Source organism: Mytilus trossulus, chromosome 7 (assembly GCF_036588685.1).
Source record: "Mytilus trossulus isolate FHL-02 chromosome 7, PNRI_Mtr1.1.1.hap1, whole genome shotgun sequence".
Taxonomy (NCBI): Eukaryota; Metazoa; Mollusca; class Bivalvia; order Mytilida; family Mytilidae; genus Mytilus; species Mytilus trossulus.
In genome coordinates this window covers 56,030,696-56,050,245 of record NC_086379.1, presented here as the reverse complement: position 1 = coordinate 56,050,245, position 19,550 = coordinate 56,030,696, and the positions used below count along the sequence as shown (strand labels likewise).

The window sequence follows — 19,550 nt, the reverse complement described above, 5'->3', positions numbered from 1 at the left end:
TAATTCAAAAAAATTGACCCGGAAATTTATTAACACAAAACTAAATCAAAGTTACCTATGTATTAAAACCACAACAATGTGACCAAATTATTAAAACTTCCAACAACATCTCTGAGCGAATATTACTTTCTTTGCCTGGAAATCATGCAAATAAGTCTTAAAAAGATAATTTCAGAGACCTAACTACAACTTTAAACCCAATCATAAATACACCATTATCGCTATTTTTCCGCAATTAATACTGGACATCACAAAAGTTCCTGTAAAATTTTGACCTCATGATGGAAAATATCAGAACCCATATTGGAAAGGGGATTGTCGTTTTATGTTGAAAGTTCAAGCTGGACAGATTTCCAAATAGCAATAAAGTGACTAACTTTCTACAGTAGACTGTAGAGCTCAGTATTTTTGTTTGTCTGTGATAATGATCTTCTTCAGCGATTTTGTTAAAAGTTACTAAATGGATGTCAACAAAAGTATGTCATATATACAAATATTGACAAGTAGTGTAGATGTGCATGCAGAATTGTGTTTCTTAATTCAAGAATCAGAAAAAGAAGTGAAATAATATGACTAAGAGGTAGGGCTAATTTCTACTGTTCGTTTCACTCAAATGGTCAAAAACTAAAAGTCGATAATTTTTCAAAAAATATGCATCAAAGGGTATCTTACCAAAGTTAATTATATTTTTACCTGATTGTCAATATTCAGCTTCACTTGTTACAGAATTTAAGTTTGGTTTTAGCCATTATGTGTCCTTCTTTCATATTTTGGAGATAAATACTCCAATGTTTGCAGACGTCTGTCATTAATTGGATATTGGGTTATACATTAAGAAGTAATTAATTTGTTGATTTTGGTTAGAAATGAGCCATACTATTGATAAACAAATGGAGCTATCATAAGATAAATTATATTTGCCACTGGACGTCAAGCAACATACAAACAATCATAAGATAAATTTAAGTAAAGACTTTTTGAAAATGGTCCTGGTATGAAACCAGTTTCGGTAAGCATGTTATGAAAAGGCTGAACAGTTATTCACAATGCTGAAAATAACCAGCTGTTAGGTGTCCAATCAAAGCATGAACTTTTAATCTGCTGTTTGATTTTGATTAATTTCTACTGTACATTGCTATCTGTCACTATATTCAGGGCCTTTTATAGCTGACTACGCGGCATTGGCTTTGTTCATTGTTGAAGGCCATGAGGACACCTATAGTTGTTAATTACTGTGTCATTTTGGGCTCTCGTTGAGAGTTGTTTTATTGGCAATCATGCCCCATTTTCTTTTATATATAATATATATATTGTGTCTATAATCACTTTTGATATACAATTAGAATAAAAAGGTATGATATAATTGTCAATCAATGAAACAATTATCAACCAGAGTTCAAATGACAATTGATGAGTTCAAATGACGTAGATATAAGTAAAACACTTATTCAACACACCACTGTACATGTTATGGCCATATCGTGCTTGACCATTTATAAGCTGAGTCATTGATGCTATTTTAGAAACTCCTATAATTCTATGAATGGTTTGAAAAACGTATCTAAACACATGTGACATTTTCGCAAGGTAAAGGCATTGAAGTGGGTATATCAATAACTCAAATGATCTGTACTATGTTCCATGTTGTATTTTTTTGTATAACAAGTTTTTTTTTAAACTTTGCGAGGTATAAGAACCCAAAGGTAATGCATAACATTTTGAGCATTCAAAAATCAGTCATTAAGTGCAGGTTACACAAAGCCTGGCAATAACAGGTTGTTTCAGAAATGTCTAAACCCTGAACAAGTATGGTTAAATTGTAATGGTGCTCTTGATCTGCTTATGCTTTCCATATGTCAACGAAGAGATACTACACCATATCATTTATTTATCATTACATAAGGGTATTTTGAACTATTTCCCCATTTTGGTAAACATTTAAAACCTAAGATATTGTGCTAGTAGCGTAAAACGCCGACTTAGAAGAAGCATATATACTCTCCTCTGTTATAATCATATAAGCTATAAGGTTAACTTACCAGATGTGAGTGGAGTAGCATCGGCCATAGTAACAGAATCTGCTATGTGTTATGGTACCACCTTTTGTTATTTTATCCCCCGTTTTATCCTTAAGCTTCACTATTACACGTTTCCTTGTAATATGAGGCAAAACACAAGTAAGTTAACATAACATACATTATTTTTTTCGAGGCCTGAGGGATGAAATGTCACAACTGAATGTCCGTCATATTTTGACAAGTATATTAATTTATTGTGGGAATTTTATCGTGTGTGTCCATTGTTTAGCAGGTTATAAAAAATATGTAGTAAAGTAAATGCAGCAAATTCGTATCATTCTGTAATTTCTCTAGATATTAAACCGGCATTTCCCAAAAATATATGAATAGAGAAGATGTGGGATCAACGAGACACAACCTAATACGGAAAATATAACTCTAAAATATAAGGTTCATTTCAAGGATTTTATAATCGAAATTCTAAAAACGTGAAAAGCGTTTTGAGTTCGTACCAGCCGACAAAACCGCCTCAATGTGATATGACGTAAATGCTACACGGAAGTTCATCAGTAACAATGTAAATTTTTTAAAAATCTATTCAAGGCCGTGAAGTCAACACAGAGAAGAAAAGAAGACAATAATATCATTACCATTAAAGGACTTTTCTAATTTTAAGGTCCTTAGCATATATGTATTGGTCACAGGCACTTGTCTCCTAAACCAAAAAGTCGTGTTGCATTATAAGATATTTATATAAATTGTTAGGATTTAGGACAAGCACCTGCAGTATTGGTAGCATCTACACAAACATAACCTCACTTTTATTTACGCTTCAAGCAGGTGTTCTCTGCGAGTAACTTGTAGTCCGCAGACTACAAAACATAAGATATAGTCTATCTTTGTAATACTGCATATGAAGATATTATAATTCAGGAGCGGATCCAGTCATTTTAAAAGGAGGATTTCAACTATATGTTCCATTCAAATGCATTGATCGTCCAAAAAAGGGGATTCCAACCCACGGAACCCTCCCCTTGGATCCACCACTGGAAATAATTATTTTTTGACTGGAAAAAGATATTTGAGTGTGAAACATAAATAACTTGATTTTTGATGGTCCTAACATGGATCTAGGTTATATCTCATATACTATGTGACCTCCTTGGTATTATCCTATCGATTAACAGTCTACACTTCACTTCCACATACATGTAATCTTATAAAAAAAAGATTTCTTATTCGATCATAAGGACCTTTAAAAATCTGACTGAGAGTTTTTTTGCTGCAATTCATATAAATAAGTTATCTTTTTTTTTTTTTTTATCTAAATAAGGCCATTAGTTTTCTCGTTTGAATTGTTTTACATTGTCATATCGGGGTCTTTTATAGCTGACTATGCGGCATGGGCTTTGCTCATTGTTGAAGGCCGTATGGTGACCTATAATTAATGTTTGTGTCATTTTGGTCTCTTGTGGACATTTGTCTCATTGGTTATTATACCAAATCATCTTTTTTTTAAATTTATGTTTTTTTACACTTACTCGGTGGTGGACATTTGGTGAGACAATAACTGTTAAAATTCTTCTTGGTCACATTTAAATGTGCATTTCGTTAATGTTGTACAAATTTCCAAGGGCACCAAGTGTGCCCCTTTAATAAAAGACTTGTTTGTAATGCAGCAAAGTTCATGAGCAAAGATTTATATATGTTCATTTACGAGATTGAAGGGAAAATGGTATCACGTACCATAAACTTGACATTGTTGCTTTTATGATGATATAAACTGATTTCGCGTTTTTTTACGATTTCACATTTGCAATTCAAAGGCCGCAACAACGCGAAAAAAAAAACTAAATTGGCAGCACTCGGCTTGATAACTCAGATGAATGTTGTCGTATTGGCAACCACCACACATCTCACTACTGATCATACAAGTTGCAGTTTGAAAAGACGAAACATTCTTTGATCTGTTTATACCATAGTTTCACAGGTACTTGTTTCTATCCATAGGACATGTATGAAGGTAGACTATTTATATTGATAGTCGACCATCCTATGGATAGAAAGAAGTGCCTGTGGATAGTTTATTTCATCAAGGACATTTTAGAATCAGATGCTCCGCAGGGCGCAGCTTTATACATCTAACTGTTGGGAACTCAAATCCCAAAATCAATCCCAACCTTCATTTTGTGGTCATAAACCTTTGTGTTTAAAAGTCATTGATTTCTATTTGCTAAAACTATTGTTATTGTGCGAAGACAAAAAATAATGCTTATTTGAACCCTTTTAAGGCCTTTATTCCTTAACTGTCGGGACCTCGACTTCCAAAATCAATCCAACCTTCCTTTTGTGGTCATAAACCTTGTGTCAAAATTTCATAGATTTCTATATACTTTTACTAAAGTTAGAGTGCGAAAACTAAAAGTATTCGGACGACGACGACGACGAAGCAGACAACGCCAACGTGATATACGACCAAAAAAATTTCAATTTTTGCGGTCGTGTAAAAAATCGGATTCCTGAGTAGAATTTATTCACACTGCATTGCATTAACTATTATACATCATATCATGACTCCCATATCAGCCGAGATGTAAGTCCAAAGTCTGCTTGTGGTTTTAATGATGATATGAAGATTAATATGCACTTTGATATGTGATAATGTCTTATTTGTCTTCATAAAGTTATAAATAATCGTTCGTTTACAGAAAATAAGAGCTCATGTTCCTTGGTATTATTTATATATGCAACCCGACTTAAAATAAAGATTGCTTTACTTGTACTTCATAACGCCATTTTCACTTTATGTCTGTGAAAATTGGTATAATCTGACCCGAAAAAGGAAAGATAAAACCTTATACTAGTATGATATATTTACACAGATTGTGAGCAAGAGAAGCTAGATAATTAAATTTGTAAATACATTTTTGGTTTTACAAAAAACTAAACAGGTATTGGTTTTATCCGAACTATGAAGATTCCCTTTTTATATTGACATTGTTTTCTACAACTGTGAATATTGGCACCGCCTTATAAACTCGCTACCAGCTTGACATCAGCTTTCAATGAATAATATCAATATCAGACAGGAGAGGTATTTACAACCAATTCCTGGTATAATACAATTAAATTCTTTAGCGAGCATAATAATTTTGTCCTATCTATTTTGCAAAATTAAAGTGAAAACAAAAAGAGGTTGCGAAAAACATATTTTATTCAGCGATGATGGCAAAACACTATAATAACAGTAAACAAACGGTGAATACAGCAAATGCATAACCTATTCAAATTTTAAACTCATTGTGACTTTAAATTTGAACATTCTAATTATATAAAAATAATAACAACTTGAACCAATTCGCTTTGTGTAGATTTCGACTTAAAATTAAGAGAGTTCGTAACTAAGTTAATGATTTGTTGATAGTCGAGGAAAATTGATGGTATTACCATGGATGGCATATGCAAGATTTTCTTCCTCAACACAGTTGAAGATGAAGAGCTCATTTCTTATTTATATGCCCTCTGTAGACTGATATAAGAGAACCATATCTTGATAACAGTTTTCTTAACTGTTTCATTACTTGAGGAAATTGTATAGATGCGGATCCTTTAATCCGGATAACAGTCAAATTCATATATACAATTTACATGTGAGTTCAATGATTAAATTCTAAATAATTTATTTGAAACAAAAAGGGTCAAAAAGATCGGAACATACACATTCTATTTGGACAAAATAAAAAGCCCACATACTAGTAAATCAGTTTATGAATACCAGTTGTTGAACTAGAGTTATTCCTCTTTGTACACTGTAGGGAATGATTCTCAATTTCCCTTTTATTAGAAACAATTATTTGTGTTATATGTCATCATTGTTATCATAATTATATTGTATTGTCTGTATCTGTAACTTGATTGCTTGCTTGTAATGAGCCCTAGGAAGGAACACATTGATGACATTTTGGAAGTTAACATTATGTATGTCGAATCATCTTGCATTCAAATTCCTAATTCAGCGCTTTTATTGCCGTCACAGTCAAGTTATTCTCAAAGTCAAGGTGTGGTCTCGACACAGAGCAAAACGATTTAGCTATTGAAATCTTAGTATCAAATTTTCATAACCTTGTTTGGTCGTTTGCAGTTGTCTCAAATATACGGACTCGTGCAAGGAAAAAGATGTCACTGCTAGATTTCACTTCCGTGATCGATTACTGGAACACTACACCTGGCAAGCAATAAACACAATTTTAACAGTCCACCTCTCATAAAAACAACTTTAAAAAATCTAACCACTTAACAAAATCTTATCAGACACTAAGAAAATGTTCAAGTGTTATCCGTCTTGATGCCGGACCTAAAACGGAGATAGAAGGAGATTACAGGGAAAGGATGGCGGATGTCGTGCGTAAATCCGTCTTATTGTTTCTTCTTTTAATGGGTTACAATAACGTGTTTTGTAAACTTGAGTTTTATTACATAAACATAGAGTTAATATATTTTTTAACATTTTTTTTCTTTAACAAAAATCCATCAACATTTGCAGGTTTGTGTTTTGACCAACATATCATTGCACACTTGCAGAGCGCCGTCTGAAGACAAGATTAACTTTTCAGTCCCAGCAGATCGACTTCAATTCTCTCGCTGGTCAATTTCCCACGCATACACTATATATAAAACATGATATTAAAAATTGTTCTGTAGAACGAGGAGTTTGGATGACTAATCACTCAATGTACAACAGTTGTCCTCCCGGTTGTCCTTCATATCAGCAAACAATTAATATCTCGTGTTATCTACAATGTACAACAAAATATGATTGCATAAATATCCATCTACATAATTTTAATCACGTATTGCTTTGATCATATATATATATATAAATCTTTCAAGTACATTTTGGAAATTTGTAAAATTCATTAATCTGATCTTAAAGATATTTTAGTAGCATAAACAATCGGATTGCTGCTAAATACAAACAAATAAACAATACAAATATATATAACATTTACAAAAATATTGATATAAGACGACATGCATCCTCCCTTGTGAATTAGCATTTAATGATTATATGTAGAAAAAAGGCTGTTGAACTCAGTCCTAAATAAGATTTACCAAGCATTTGTGTAGTAAAGAAAAATGATATACTTGTAAAATCAACCGTTCAATTTATTTTTACAATATTTTTTTCAACTTTCAATTTCTTATTTCATATGTTAATTATAATCATTCAGTGCAAACAAACAATCCAATAACCCCCTCAAAAACAAAACAATATCCCAAATCTGAACCCAATATAAAGCGCTGCCTTGTGATATAAGTTCTAAATTGAAAAATCCCCGTATAGTCCTCTTAGCTTATTTTCCACACCTTTGATTTAAGATCATTTAACGGAAGGCTTAATCAGGGACAAATATATAAATCAGACACACTTATAATATATTTTTGAAAAATGTATCTGCACCAAGATTAATTACCCTTATGTGATGTGACGTCCAATTTTAAAATAAATCTTCAGTCTTGCGTCGATTAAATGGGCGGTCGAAAAAAGTAAAATAACAAAATACCGAACCCCGAGAAAAAATTCAAAACTGAAACTCTTTTCAAATGTCAAAATCAAATGATCAAACCTGGGAACAGTATATCTAACATATATGTTCCTGATCAAACACATGATACAAAACAGTGACGCGGACGTCGGAGAGGGCACTTTTCGTAATCCATTCGATAACGTAAGTGTTCTCTCCGACGTCCGCGTCACTGTTTTGTAAATTCCCGCGAAAAACTTCTTTACATCAGGTTCGATTACTCACTTTCACCGTAAATTGTATAATAATGGCGGACGTCAACATTGTTAATGGGGATGATGAAATTGTCGGACCAGACAAAAAGAAGCAGAAGACATCATCGTCTCTTAAGTAAACATGAAAATTAAAAATTTTCTTATAAAAGATGGACAAATTTTTCACTGGTTCTGTTTTAATTTGTTAAATCGAACGGAGAAAAATGAGAGGACCACGTGGCTAGATTAAGCTGTCGTCAATAAACCCGGTCATGAAATAGACTAATCCTCCTTATTTGCATATTGCTATATATCTACCTAAGTCTACTTTAAATAATCTCTCTCTATCAAACAGCTGAAATGGCAAGGTTGTGTTATTATTTAACTGATAATGTATTTGGTATATAGTGACAGATAAGTCCAATTACCGAATTTTATTTTCAAAGTAAAAAGCACCAAGTACAACTTTTTATAAAGTCACAGGAACGATTTTGGGTTCTGAATTTTACGATAAAGGAGGAGGATAACTTAACAATTTACCCAAATTGGAAATCGACATTTGAATGACGGATAACAATACCCATATCTAGGAACTAGGATACATTAGTTTTTATGTGCACATCATGTCAGTTTCTTCAACTGCCATGAATTGAGTTGAGATCCTCATGAATGTGTTTTATCCCCATTTATTGGTAAACATTAATATGTCTTGAAAGGCTATTTTTTTTGGTTCCAACTTCTGCATTAACTGCCTGCAGCAAAAAAAATTAAATAGCCTTTCAGATATCATGGTTTATATATTATTTACCGGTAAAAGGTAGCAATTTTCAGTGATGAAAGTATGAACTTTGGATTTCAAAAGTCGCTGTCATGACACACACATTCAGGTAAATGACAACATTTTGCCTAAAGACACCATGCATGCCATGACAGAAAATATCATTTTAGTAAAATTTGATAGCCTTCTAACATGTCTAAAACTCTTAAGACAGTAGAATTTTTGGAGGCCATTATCTTTATTTTCTAGTTATTATTTAAACTGTGGTATTACAGTAGAAAATGTTGCAATTTTCATGACTGGATCATGACAGTCATTATGTTTTTTTTTTTATCACAGTTAGTTGATACCCCATAACTGAGAAATAATGTGTAAATGATTCCATGGTGTTTAATTTTATGTCGCCAGTTGCAAACTAGTACTTTGTACCCAATTACAGAAAGTATATATATGAAACAGTATTTTTAACATGTTGGAGTATAAAAAAATGCTATTGATTATTTCAAATATATGTAGCTTAATTTTTAACCGGATTTTTGTGACAAAAATGTCCGTTATTGATTTGGGGATGCTAGGCGGTCGGGCTGGCGGCCGGGTGGTCGGTTGGGCGGGCGGGCGGCAATCAAATGTTGTCCATTCATTAACTCATGAACCGTTCAACCAAAGCTTTTAAAATTTTAATATGTTGTTACTGACATCTAAATGAAGGTCAAGTTCAATAATGGCGATTTTGACTTTTACTGTTCAGGAGTTATGGTTCTTGAAAGATTGAAAAATGGTGTTCCCAGTCGTGTCCGTGCATTTTCTCATGAACCATTCAACCAAAGCTTTTCAAATTCTTATATGTTGTAACTGATGACAAAATAGAGGTCAAGTTCAAAAATGATGATTTTGACTTTTACCGTTCAGTAGTTATGGTTCTTGAAAGATCGTAAAATGGTGTTTCCAGTTGTGTCCGTGCATTTATGCATGAACTGTTCTACCAAAGCTTCCCAAATTTTAATATGTTGTTACTGATGACTAAATGGAGGTCAAGTTCAATAATGATGATTTTGATTTTTACCGTTCAGGAGTTATGGTTCTTGAAAGATTGAAAAATGGTGTTTCCAGTCGTGTCCGTGCATTTTCTCATGAACCATTCAACCAAAGCTTTTCAAATTTTAATATGTTGTTACTGATGACAAAATAGAGGTCAGATCAATAATGATGATTTTGACTTTTACCGTTCAGGAGTTATTGTTCTTGAAAGATCGTAAAAGGATGTTTCCATTCACGTTGTTGCATTTACTCACAAACCATTCAATCTAAGCTTTTCAAATTTTAATATGTTGATACTGATGACAAAATAGAGGTCAAATTTGATATTGACGATTTTCACTTTCACCAATCATCAGTAATGGTTCTTGTGATATTGCCAGGACACAAATAAATGTTAATAAATCCGGTTTGCTGTCGTTGTGACAGCCTCTTGTTATTTAGATTGACTTGTAACTTGCATACAATAGTTGAATAATTTGACTATGATACCTGCGTCTGAGTTAAGTACTATAAAAATAATGAACAGACTATTGCTATAATTGCAAATAAAGTACTGACAGTTTAATTATATTACATTTTCTTTTGTTATAAGGAATTCATTTTTTTCATTTCAGGGAAGGTATATTACTTGGTTATGGTAACCCACTCCTAGATATCTCTGTAAACGGAACAGAAGAATTTCTGAATAAGTAAGTACTGCTATACATATACAACATATATTACACAACCTGAACCATTGACACACTATTAAAATATGACGGTGACCAACTGTTTTTAGGGTGCCACCTTAAACATAAGATTTTTATTTGTATCATACCAAATTAAACTACTTATTTTTAATATATTTGTATTGAAACAAATTTGTATTATGGAAATATAGAAACACAGCGTTCAAAATGAAGCAGTAATTGTTTTAGGATAGATTATGAATAGGAATACAAGATAAAGAGCAAAGGAATATGAAAATTTCATTTATGAAATTTTGAGTGTCGCATGCATGGTCTGAAAAGCATTTTTCTGGATTCCATCATGAATGCTGAAAACCAAAGAGAGGTTTTGGAAGCAGATGATTGATAAAATCTGAAAATATTTAAAAAAAAAAGTTGGATAGCTGTCTGCTGTATAATTTTCACACCACATCCACTTCTATTTTGCATTCTCAATGAAGCTTCCAAATTCTGCTGTTGGCTTGAAATGGATATCCATGAGAACTTTGTTTGATAATTTTCCCTTGCAATTTAGACAATTTAATATTGATTATGCTTATATTATCATGATTATCAACAATCAATACTGTACTTATATGAAAAAAGTTTTAAACAAAATATGTGACTCATTTTTAAGTTGTGTTTAAACCTACCCATATTTAAAAAATGAATCCTAGTATTTTAGTATAATTCCTCAATTCATTACATTTTTACTGTGAATACTAAATGCTTATTTTTCTTTTCTTTTAAGATATGACTTAAAACCAGACAATGCTATTTTGGCAGAAGACAAACACAAGTCCATGTAAGTATTATATTTACAGAATATTTTACGAGGTTGGTTGTCTGTGAAGAAGGGTCTAAATTAAAGTAGCAAACTATTCTATGTAGTGTACTTAGACATATTTTTTATTAAAAAATCTGCATGTAGCTTTGGCAAAGTGTGTAGAAAATTGGTTGAATTAGGAACATGTGTAAAACAAGATAACCCATCTGCATTTTAATATATTCTTACATCTGTGTCCCATGGACACATTGCCCATTTATTTATTATATTTCACCAAATTGTTTGTATACATTGTAGTTCATTCCATATTCCTCAATGATAACCATTATGATAATGATTTTCACAGGTATAGTGACATGGCCAAGACATTTGCAGATCATGTGGAATATATTCCAGGAGGAGCTACATTAAATGCCATCAAATTAGCACAGGTAAGAAAGGCAACCAAATAACTTTAGTCAAAACATCTTTTGTTCGAAAAGGTTGACAATTATTTAAGCACTGTATATTTGAAAAAAGCAATTGTGGGGTATATGCCAATATGACAAAAATAATGTAAAGGCATTTGCATTGTTTTGTTATAATATAAAATTAAGATGTGATATGATTGCCTGTGAAACATTTCTCCTACAGAGACCAAATGATGTAGAATCTTGCAAGTATAAGTACAGCCTTCAACAATGAGTGAATTCCATGTCGTATACTAAGCTACTGAAGACCCCAAAATTGACAAATGCAAAATATCTCAAACGAAAAAAACTAATCACCTGATTTATGTACAAAACAATAAACAAGAAAAATATGAGATAAACAATAATAAATGATAACCACCAAATAACAGGCACACACAGAATGTGTTGAGGTTAACTGAAGTTTAGATTTGAAAAGACATTTTATAAAAAATTATAAACTGTTATGCAAATATCAAATTATTACAAAGTAAGAAAGGCAACCAAATAACTTTAGTCAAAACATCTTTTGTTCGAAAAGGTTGACAATTATTTAAGCACTGTATATTTGAAAAAAGCAATTGTGGGGTATATGCCAATATGACAAAAATAATGTAAAGGCATTTGCATTGTTTTGTTATAATATAAAATTAAGATGTGATATGATTGCCTGTGAAACATTTCTCCTACAGAGACCAAATGATGTAGAATCTTGCAAGTATAAGTACAGCCTTCAACAATGAGTGAATTCCATGTCGTATACTAAGCTACTGAAGACCCCAAAATTGACAAATGCAAAATATCTCAAACGAAAAAAACTAATCACCTGATTTATGTACAAAACAATAAACAAGAAAAATATGAGATAAACAATAATAAATGATAACCACCAAATAACAGGCACACACAGAATGTGTTGAAGTTAACTGAAGTTTAGATTTGAAAAGACATTTTATAAAAAATTATAAACTGTTATGCAAATATCAAATTATTACAAAGTTGAAATAGACAAAAAACATATAATTTTTCCCTAACCTGGCCCGAAGCAATAATGTTCAGCAAGTAAGATTTACAAATAAGTCAACATGACCAAAATAGTCAATTGACCCCCTAAGGAGTTATTGTTCTTTCAAGTCAATTTTTAACAATTTTCATAAAATATGTAAATTTTTACTATCATTTTCCACTGAAACTACTGGGACAAGTTCATTATAGATAGAGATAATTGTAAGCAGCAAGAATGTTCAGTAAAGTAAGATGTTCAAACACATCACCATCACTAAACACAATTTTGTCATGAATCCATCTGCTTCCTTTGTTTATTATTCACATAGACCAAGGTGAGCAACAGAATGATTGCAATCATGTCTTCAAGTTGAGGCAGTAAGCTTTAGCATTATGATTATATTTAATATATTTGATATAGTGGTTGTTGAGAGTTCCTGATGCAACATCATTCTTTGGTTGTGTAAAAAAAGATGAATTTGGGGATATTTTGGAGAAAAAGGCAAAGGAAATAGGTGTTAATGTTAAATTCCAATACACAGATAAAGAATCAACAGGCACTTGTGCTGTCATTGTTACTGGAAAAAATAGGTAAGAATTACCAAGGAATTATATAAAGCAGAAATAAGATGGTAAAGTTAAGTTCTCTGCTTAAGTTAGTGTGAAAGGAACTACTTAGAATAGATGATGATATTTTCTTTAGATTTTCATAACTGACTGTTCATCTCAGGTTGTTGACCATATCCAGGCTCTGCCCACTAGTTCATGGTTCCGTGTCTTTAAAATAGTGAGCAATGTTGATGTCAATCAGTTTTGTTTTTTTTTCCTGAATTTAATGCCAATAGGTTAGACATATTTTTGAGTCAACAGTCAATTAAATGATGGTTATGAATTTTTGTAAAAGATTTTTTTAAAGTATTATCAGAAAATAAGAGGACTGTTAATGCAATTAAAATAAGATAAAAGTGATATTGTCATATTTCTTAAAGGAAACTTTCTATTTCAGATCAATGTGTGCAAATTTAGCAGCAGCAAACCTTTTCACAGAGGACCATTTGAATAATTCAGAAAATTGGTCTTTGGTAGAAAAGGCCCAGTTTTATTACATCGCTGTAAGTTATCTATTTATCTAAGATATCTGTTTATTATCAATAAAGAAACTTCTAAACAAAATCAGGCATTATTTAAAATATTATGTTTTAACTTCAAACTGAAAAAGTTGAATTTTCACAGAAAGTGTAACCATTTCTGCATTTCATAAATTAGAAAACAAATGAATATTTGTGTTCAATTCAGATTAATGTTAAAAATTGATGACAATGATAATTGCAATAAATATTACTTAATTGAATGATTTTTGTTGTTTTGCAGGGATTTGCATTAACAGTTTCACCACCATCCATCCTTAGAATAGCTAAACATTCCCATGAGAAGAATAAAACTTTCTGTATGAATTTGTCAGCACCATTTTTATGTCAGTTCTTTAAAGATCCTATGTTACAAGCATTACCATATGTAGATGTACTGTTCGGCAACGAAACTGTAAGTAAACTTCCTTATCCAAATGGGAGACTTTCTATTACAAACTTTAAAAAACAAATGAAATATAATAAGCCTGTCATGTATTGCAGGTATTGACTATTTACTTGTACAGTTCATCTCGAATATTTTGTATTGGCATAGAATAAGATACTAATTTAGTGTTGAACATGGATTTTAGTTTACAGTTTTAAAACTATTTGTCTTCATCATGTTCATAGAACTGAGAAAGCAAATGGGGAATGGGTCAAAGAGACAACAACCTGACCAAAGAGCAGAAAACAGACTTAAGGCCACCAATGAGTCTTCTACACCGTGAGAAAATCCTGCGCCCAGAGGTTGTTTTCAGCTTGCCCCTAAATAAAAGTGTATACTAGTTTAGCGAAATGGACGCCTAACTTAAGTCCCTAACATCAGTATAGCTCAAACTTCTCTTTTTATTTAAGGTCCACATAAAAAAAATCTGGTAGCCTGGTAATTGAAGACCTATTTGGTGACCTTCTGCTGTTGTCTGTTTTATGGTCGGGTTGTTGTCTCTTTGACACATTCCCCATTTCCATTCTCAATTTTATAATTTATCAATTTGTCTTATTGCCTTATAGGTTTATAGGTCAGTTTTGTAGTTTCACAACAGAAATTGCATTAGTCAGTAAAATTCTGTATTAATAAATTTGAATATATTTCTTTCAGGAAGCAGAAACATTTGCAAAAGAAAATAACCTTGAGGTATGTGAATGTTCATTCTAACATGAATTCAGAAGGTTGTATGAATTAAGTCTGTTGAACTTGGCCCATTTAGAGGAGCCATTTTTGTCTACAATTCCTAAAACTCAAAATTGTAAAGATAACATTTCATGTTGAAAGTTTAAAATTTACTAGTTGACATATTTTAATGACTTCAAACAAAATATGAAAAAACTACCCAACAGTTAGTTGTCTGATTCCTGGACATCAAAGTGGGCTGACATCCACATAAAGGTTTTTGAAAAAATCAACTTGGTGTAAATGATTATATCATTTTGTTGCATGAATACTATAAGTCAGCATATGTCTGACACTAGATTTATTTACATAGGTCACCATGATATGAAAATGCTAGTTGATTTCATGAAAGTTAAAATAGTCTAAGGTATCTGAACTGGAGGAGATAAACATATTTTCTAAAATACTCATGCAATTAATAGGTATCACCAACAATACTCCTGTAGAGAATGCAATGATTTTTTATTTTTATTTATTTTTAGACTATTATTTATTATATATTTTTTTATTTTTCAAGACAACAGATAGGAAAGAAATTGCAAAGAAGTTAGCAGGTTGGAAGAAAGAAAATACTTCAAAACCTCGAGTGGTTGTTATTACACAAGGAGAAGGAGATGTCATTGTTGCTCAAGGTAACTTTTGAAAGTTATTATTTTAAGCTAATATTTATTATACCCCAGCTTTAAATAAGTTGGGGTATACTGTTTTACCTCAGTCTGTCCATCCATCAGTTCTTCCATCCATTAGTCCTTTCGACCCATGAATATTTATGTCACTTTTATCATTTTACACATGAAACCCAAGATGAAAATTGTCGTCACATTTTTCTCAGGAACTACAATACAAGGAATTCATTCAGGGTTTATATAAGGCAGCTATACTGTGTGATGCATTTTTAATCAACTCATTTTAACGCGAGGTCCACAAATATTCAATAATGTAGATTTGCAGATTTCCAAAATAGTAAAATTACATTAATTCCCTTGGAAATTCTTTAAATCTGGAATGAAATCCTCATATTTTTCAACCTAGAGCCTTTAAACTTTTCAAGCTCTTTTCATGTCGCTGTAAACATCAAGTTTGTTCAAGTTTTAAAACTATGAAAGTATTTTTTAATTTAATTTCAGGTGACATAGTTACAGAGTACCCAATTATACCTATAGCAGCAGATGATATTGTAGATACAAATGGTGCAGGTGATGCCTTTGTTGGGGGTAAGTCAATATTTCAGTACACCAAGATTACATGTGCATAATATAATACAGTGAAACTTCTCTAAACCGGTCCCTCTTAATACCGGTTCTCCCTTCATACCGGCCAAAACCGCAAGTCCCGGCCGTCGTGTATGTAAATAAACGGTCAGGTAACCTTATAAAACCGGCCACCCCTTTAAACCGGATACCGGCCGTTATTTGTGTATTTGTGTAATCAAAATCAATAAAATATCACCTCATAAAACCGGCCTTCTCATTTGTAATCATTAGTCCATATATAATACTGTTATATAAACAAACAAGTTAATCCGGTCAATTAGACACCTGCATGGCCACTGAGTAGTGTTCACCTGTCAATCTTCACCCACGCTAATCAATGATGTAAGTTAATTATCATTAAATGTTATAGCTTGGCTACTTTTTTTGATCATTTAAAAAAAATATTTTTAGGCAAATTTTAAAAATTAATCACACACTTTTGACTTTTGCAATTAAATCGTAATTCGTTATCGTCGGGATAATTTATAGAAATTTATTAAACGTTTTCAGTTTATTTAAAGGATGTAGTTTTAGTTTGAGATGTGATGATTTAATGAGTATGCATTTGCTTATGGAGATTTATATGAACATCGTATGGTACCGATGGGTGAATCTATTTTTGTCAATAATATGAGATATTGATATTAAAATTGTTTTGTTATATAGTTGCATTTTATTTGTTATTCCTGCAAAATAAAAAATAATAAAGATACTAATGATGTTTTAATATTTATTTCATAATCAATTTAGAATACAAAGCTAAATTTACACAACAAAACAAACTTTATGATTGAGGTACAATACATGGTAAAAAAAACAAATGCAAACATATTGCAGGGAAGTAACTCTTATATTGAAGGGAAGTAACTCTTGTTAATTTCAAATTCATTAAACCGGCCACCCCTGAAAACCGGCCGAATCCCGTGGTCCGACGGGCGGCCGGTTTTGAGAAGTTTCACTGTACTGCCATTATTTGTTTTAATCAAGAGTGTTTTAAGTTTCTTGACAATGCTAGTACAGCATATAGAATATAGAAAGAAAATCCAGATTTTACTTTTAATTTCAAACATGTGAACAGTAAAGATAAGATATTTTATGCAAGTGAAAATGACTGGCTTGATTTGCCTTTAATATCAATGGGTCATTTAAACAAACTCTTTTTTTGTTTGTAAATGCATGGATCAGGTTTAAAAATGATTTTTTATAGATATTTACATTGAAGTATGTTGGGGTAAGCTTATTGGTTGGCTAGTTGTATCAGTTATTTGCATGTGTAAGAAAATATTTGCTCAGTTTTAACATTAGTTTACTTCTCAAAATAACATTTCTTTTAATTTGTATACTTTCAGGATATCTTTCTCAGCTCGTACAAGGGAAATCCATTGAAGAGTGTGTGCGTTGTGGAAACTATTCTGCCAACTTAGTTATACAACGATCAGGTTGTACCTTCCCAGAAAAGCCAAGTTTTCAATAACAGACTATTTAGGGAATATTATCTTTTGTATTTCATTTAAGTGGGTAAACATTCTGAGGGAGTTAATGTGTTATATTATTAAGTTTGGTATTAATGTCTTAGATTTAGATTCTAGTCTTTGTAGAATTAAGATAAATTGTTAAGTATTCTTTTTTTAAGCATCAAGTGAATACATAAATATGAAGAAATAAATTACCAAGAAATAAAAGTAACATGTTAGAATGAATATTTCTTTTTGAATTGTCCATAATCAAAATTGTTATAAGATTGTTACTTTTCTGTACTTTTTCCACAATTTTCCTATAAAAGCACATTTTGTCATTTATTTTTTATAATAAAATGTTTTAAAAGTATTGTCTCTAAAATTTACTGGTTGTAAGAAAAAGTATCAAATTTAAATTTAACATCTACTCATTTTAGATTTTCTAATTCTCAATGAATTTGAAATAATGTTGTAAATTTTAGAATTTATGTGTACCTTATTTTAATATTGCAAATGTTCAATAACGGACAATTTCAGATGGTTTCATTGTTGAATCTGTGTAGTTTTGTTGTTAAATATTACTAGGGTAACTTAAAATGTAAATTTGAATGAAGAAATTTAAGGATTGCATATTGTTCTCATGAATCATAACATCGAATTGATATCTAAATTTACAATATTTCTAAAATGTTGTATGTGGTAATTTAAATGATATTAAATATATTCCATTAGACCCTTATGGAGCAACTGTAGTCCTACACTAAAAACATCATTTACAATCATTAAGTTATTTCAGATAAGAGATTATGCTTTCACATCATTTTGTGGATTTTTAAACTTTTTCATGCCATTCAAAATGTAGGATTGCAAGTTAAACCTAAAGGGTCTTTATGGACAATACAAATCAATGTTGGTATTTGTTATTATTTTTTACAAGTTGTTAGTTTTATATGAACTTATATTTATTACTTTTCAACATTTTTATGCCCCACCTACGATAGTAGAGGGGCATTATGTTTTCTGGTCTGTGCATCCGTTCGTCCGTCTGTCCCGCTTCATGTTAAAGTTTTTGGTCAAGGTAGTTTTTGATGAAGTTGAAGTCCAATCAACTTGAAACTTAGTACACATGTTCCTTATGATATGATCTTTCTAATTTTAAAGCCAAATTAAACTTTTGACCTTAATTTCACGGTACACTGAACATAGAAAATGAAAGTACATGTTTCAGGTTAAAGTTTTTGGTCAAGGTAGTTTTTGATGAAGTTGAAGTCCAATCAACTTGAAACTTAGTACACATGTTTCCTATGATATTATCTTTCTAATTTTAATGCCTAATTATATTTTTTATCCAATTTCATGGTCCATTGAACATGGAAAATGATAGTGCGAGTGGGGCATCCGTGTACTTTGGACAAATTCTTGTTTTCAATTGCAATTACTGTGATTTCAGTCTTGAAGCATTATGCCTGAATTATATCACGTTTTAAAGATAAATTAATTGTGCAGGAAAAAAATCAACCATGTTTAAAGTAAAATTAATTGTGAATTTTTCTGAATTTGCAATCAAATTCGATATCAAAGACATGTTTGAGAATCTTATTTATTTAAGTCTAGCATGGTCTTTCTCCACAATTTTATGTTGTTTAAAACAGGTACATCATTGGTTTACCCATTATTTAGAATAAAACGTGTCTTTTCTATATTTGTTGTATAAAATGTCTATTAGTGAAATTCAAGAGAGGGTATATAGATAAAAACCAATAGATACATGTTAAAAGAATATAATGTCATTAATTTCATATGTACTACAAAGTTGTCAAAAGCTAGAAAAGGCATAAAGTTTCCAGAAGCTGGGTTAATGATAAATGGCAGTTTGTCATGTCTAGCTAAACTTAAGCCATGACGGTGTCAACAATTGTTGTGTTTTCTGCTTTCAATAGGTTAGTTTGATGGGATCTATTTATGATAGATCAATGAT

The 19,550-nt window shown here is 31.4% G+C and overlaps 2 protein-coding genes across 3 annotated transcripts in view; one reads left to right on the top strand and one right to left on the bottom strand.

The window, feature by feature from the left end:
• LOC134725356 (sodium/hydrogen exchanger 9B2-like) overlaps positions 1-2,110 on the bottom strand; it is a 39,896-nt gene extending 37,786 nt beyond the window's left edge. Inside the window, exon 1 of the mRNA XM_063589105.1 lies at positions 2,040-2,110. Coding sequence (XP_063445175.1) covers positions 2,040-2,067 — 28 coding nt within the window. The 5' untranslated portion in view covers positions 2,068-2,110. The remainder of the gene's footprint in view (positions 1-2,039) is intronic.
• A 5,692-nt stretch (positions 2,111-7,802) lies between these two features.
• On the top strand, positions 7,803-18,480 carry LOC134725354 (uncharacterized). Of its 2 annotated transcripts, none has more exons than XM_063589101.1 (11): positions 7,803-7,933; positions 10,228-10,302; positions 11,072-11,125; positions 11,454-11,538; positions 12,983-13,152; positions 13,568-13,673; positions 13,933-14,103; positions 14,791-14,826; positions 15,380-15,494; positions 15,990-16,076; positions 17,465-18,480. In XM_063589101.1, the coding sequence occupies exons 1-11, from the start codon at positions 7,851-7,853 to the stop codon at positions 17,587-17,589; spliced, it is 1,107 nt and encodes a 368-aa protein (XP_063445171.1). In that variant the 5' UTR covers positions 7,803-7,850; the 3' UTR covers positions 17,590-18,480. The 2 variants fall into 2 exon arrangements, with proteins under 2 accessions (XP_063445171.1, XP_063445172.1); XM_063589102.1 differs by lacking the exon at positions 7,803-7,933 and adding an exon at positions 8,092-8,165.
• The last annotated feature ends 1,070 nt before the right edge of the window (positions 18,481-19,550 follow it).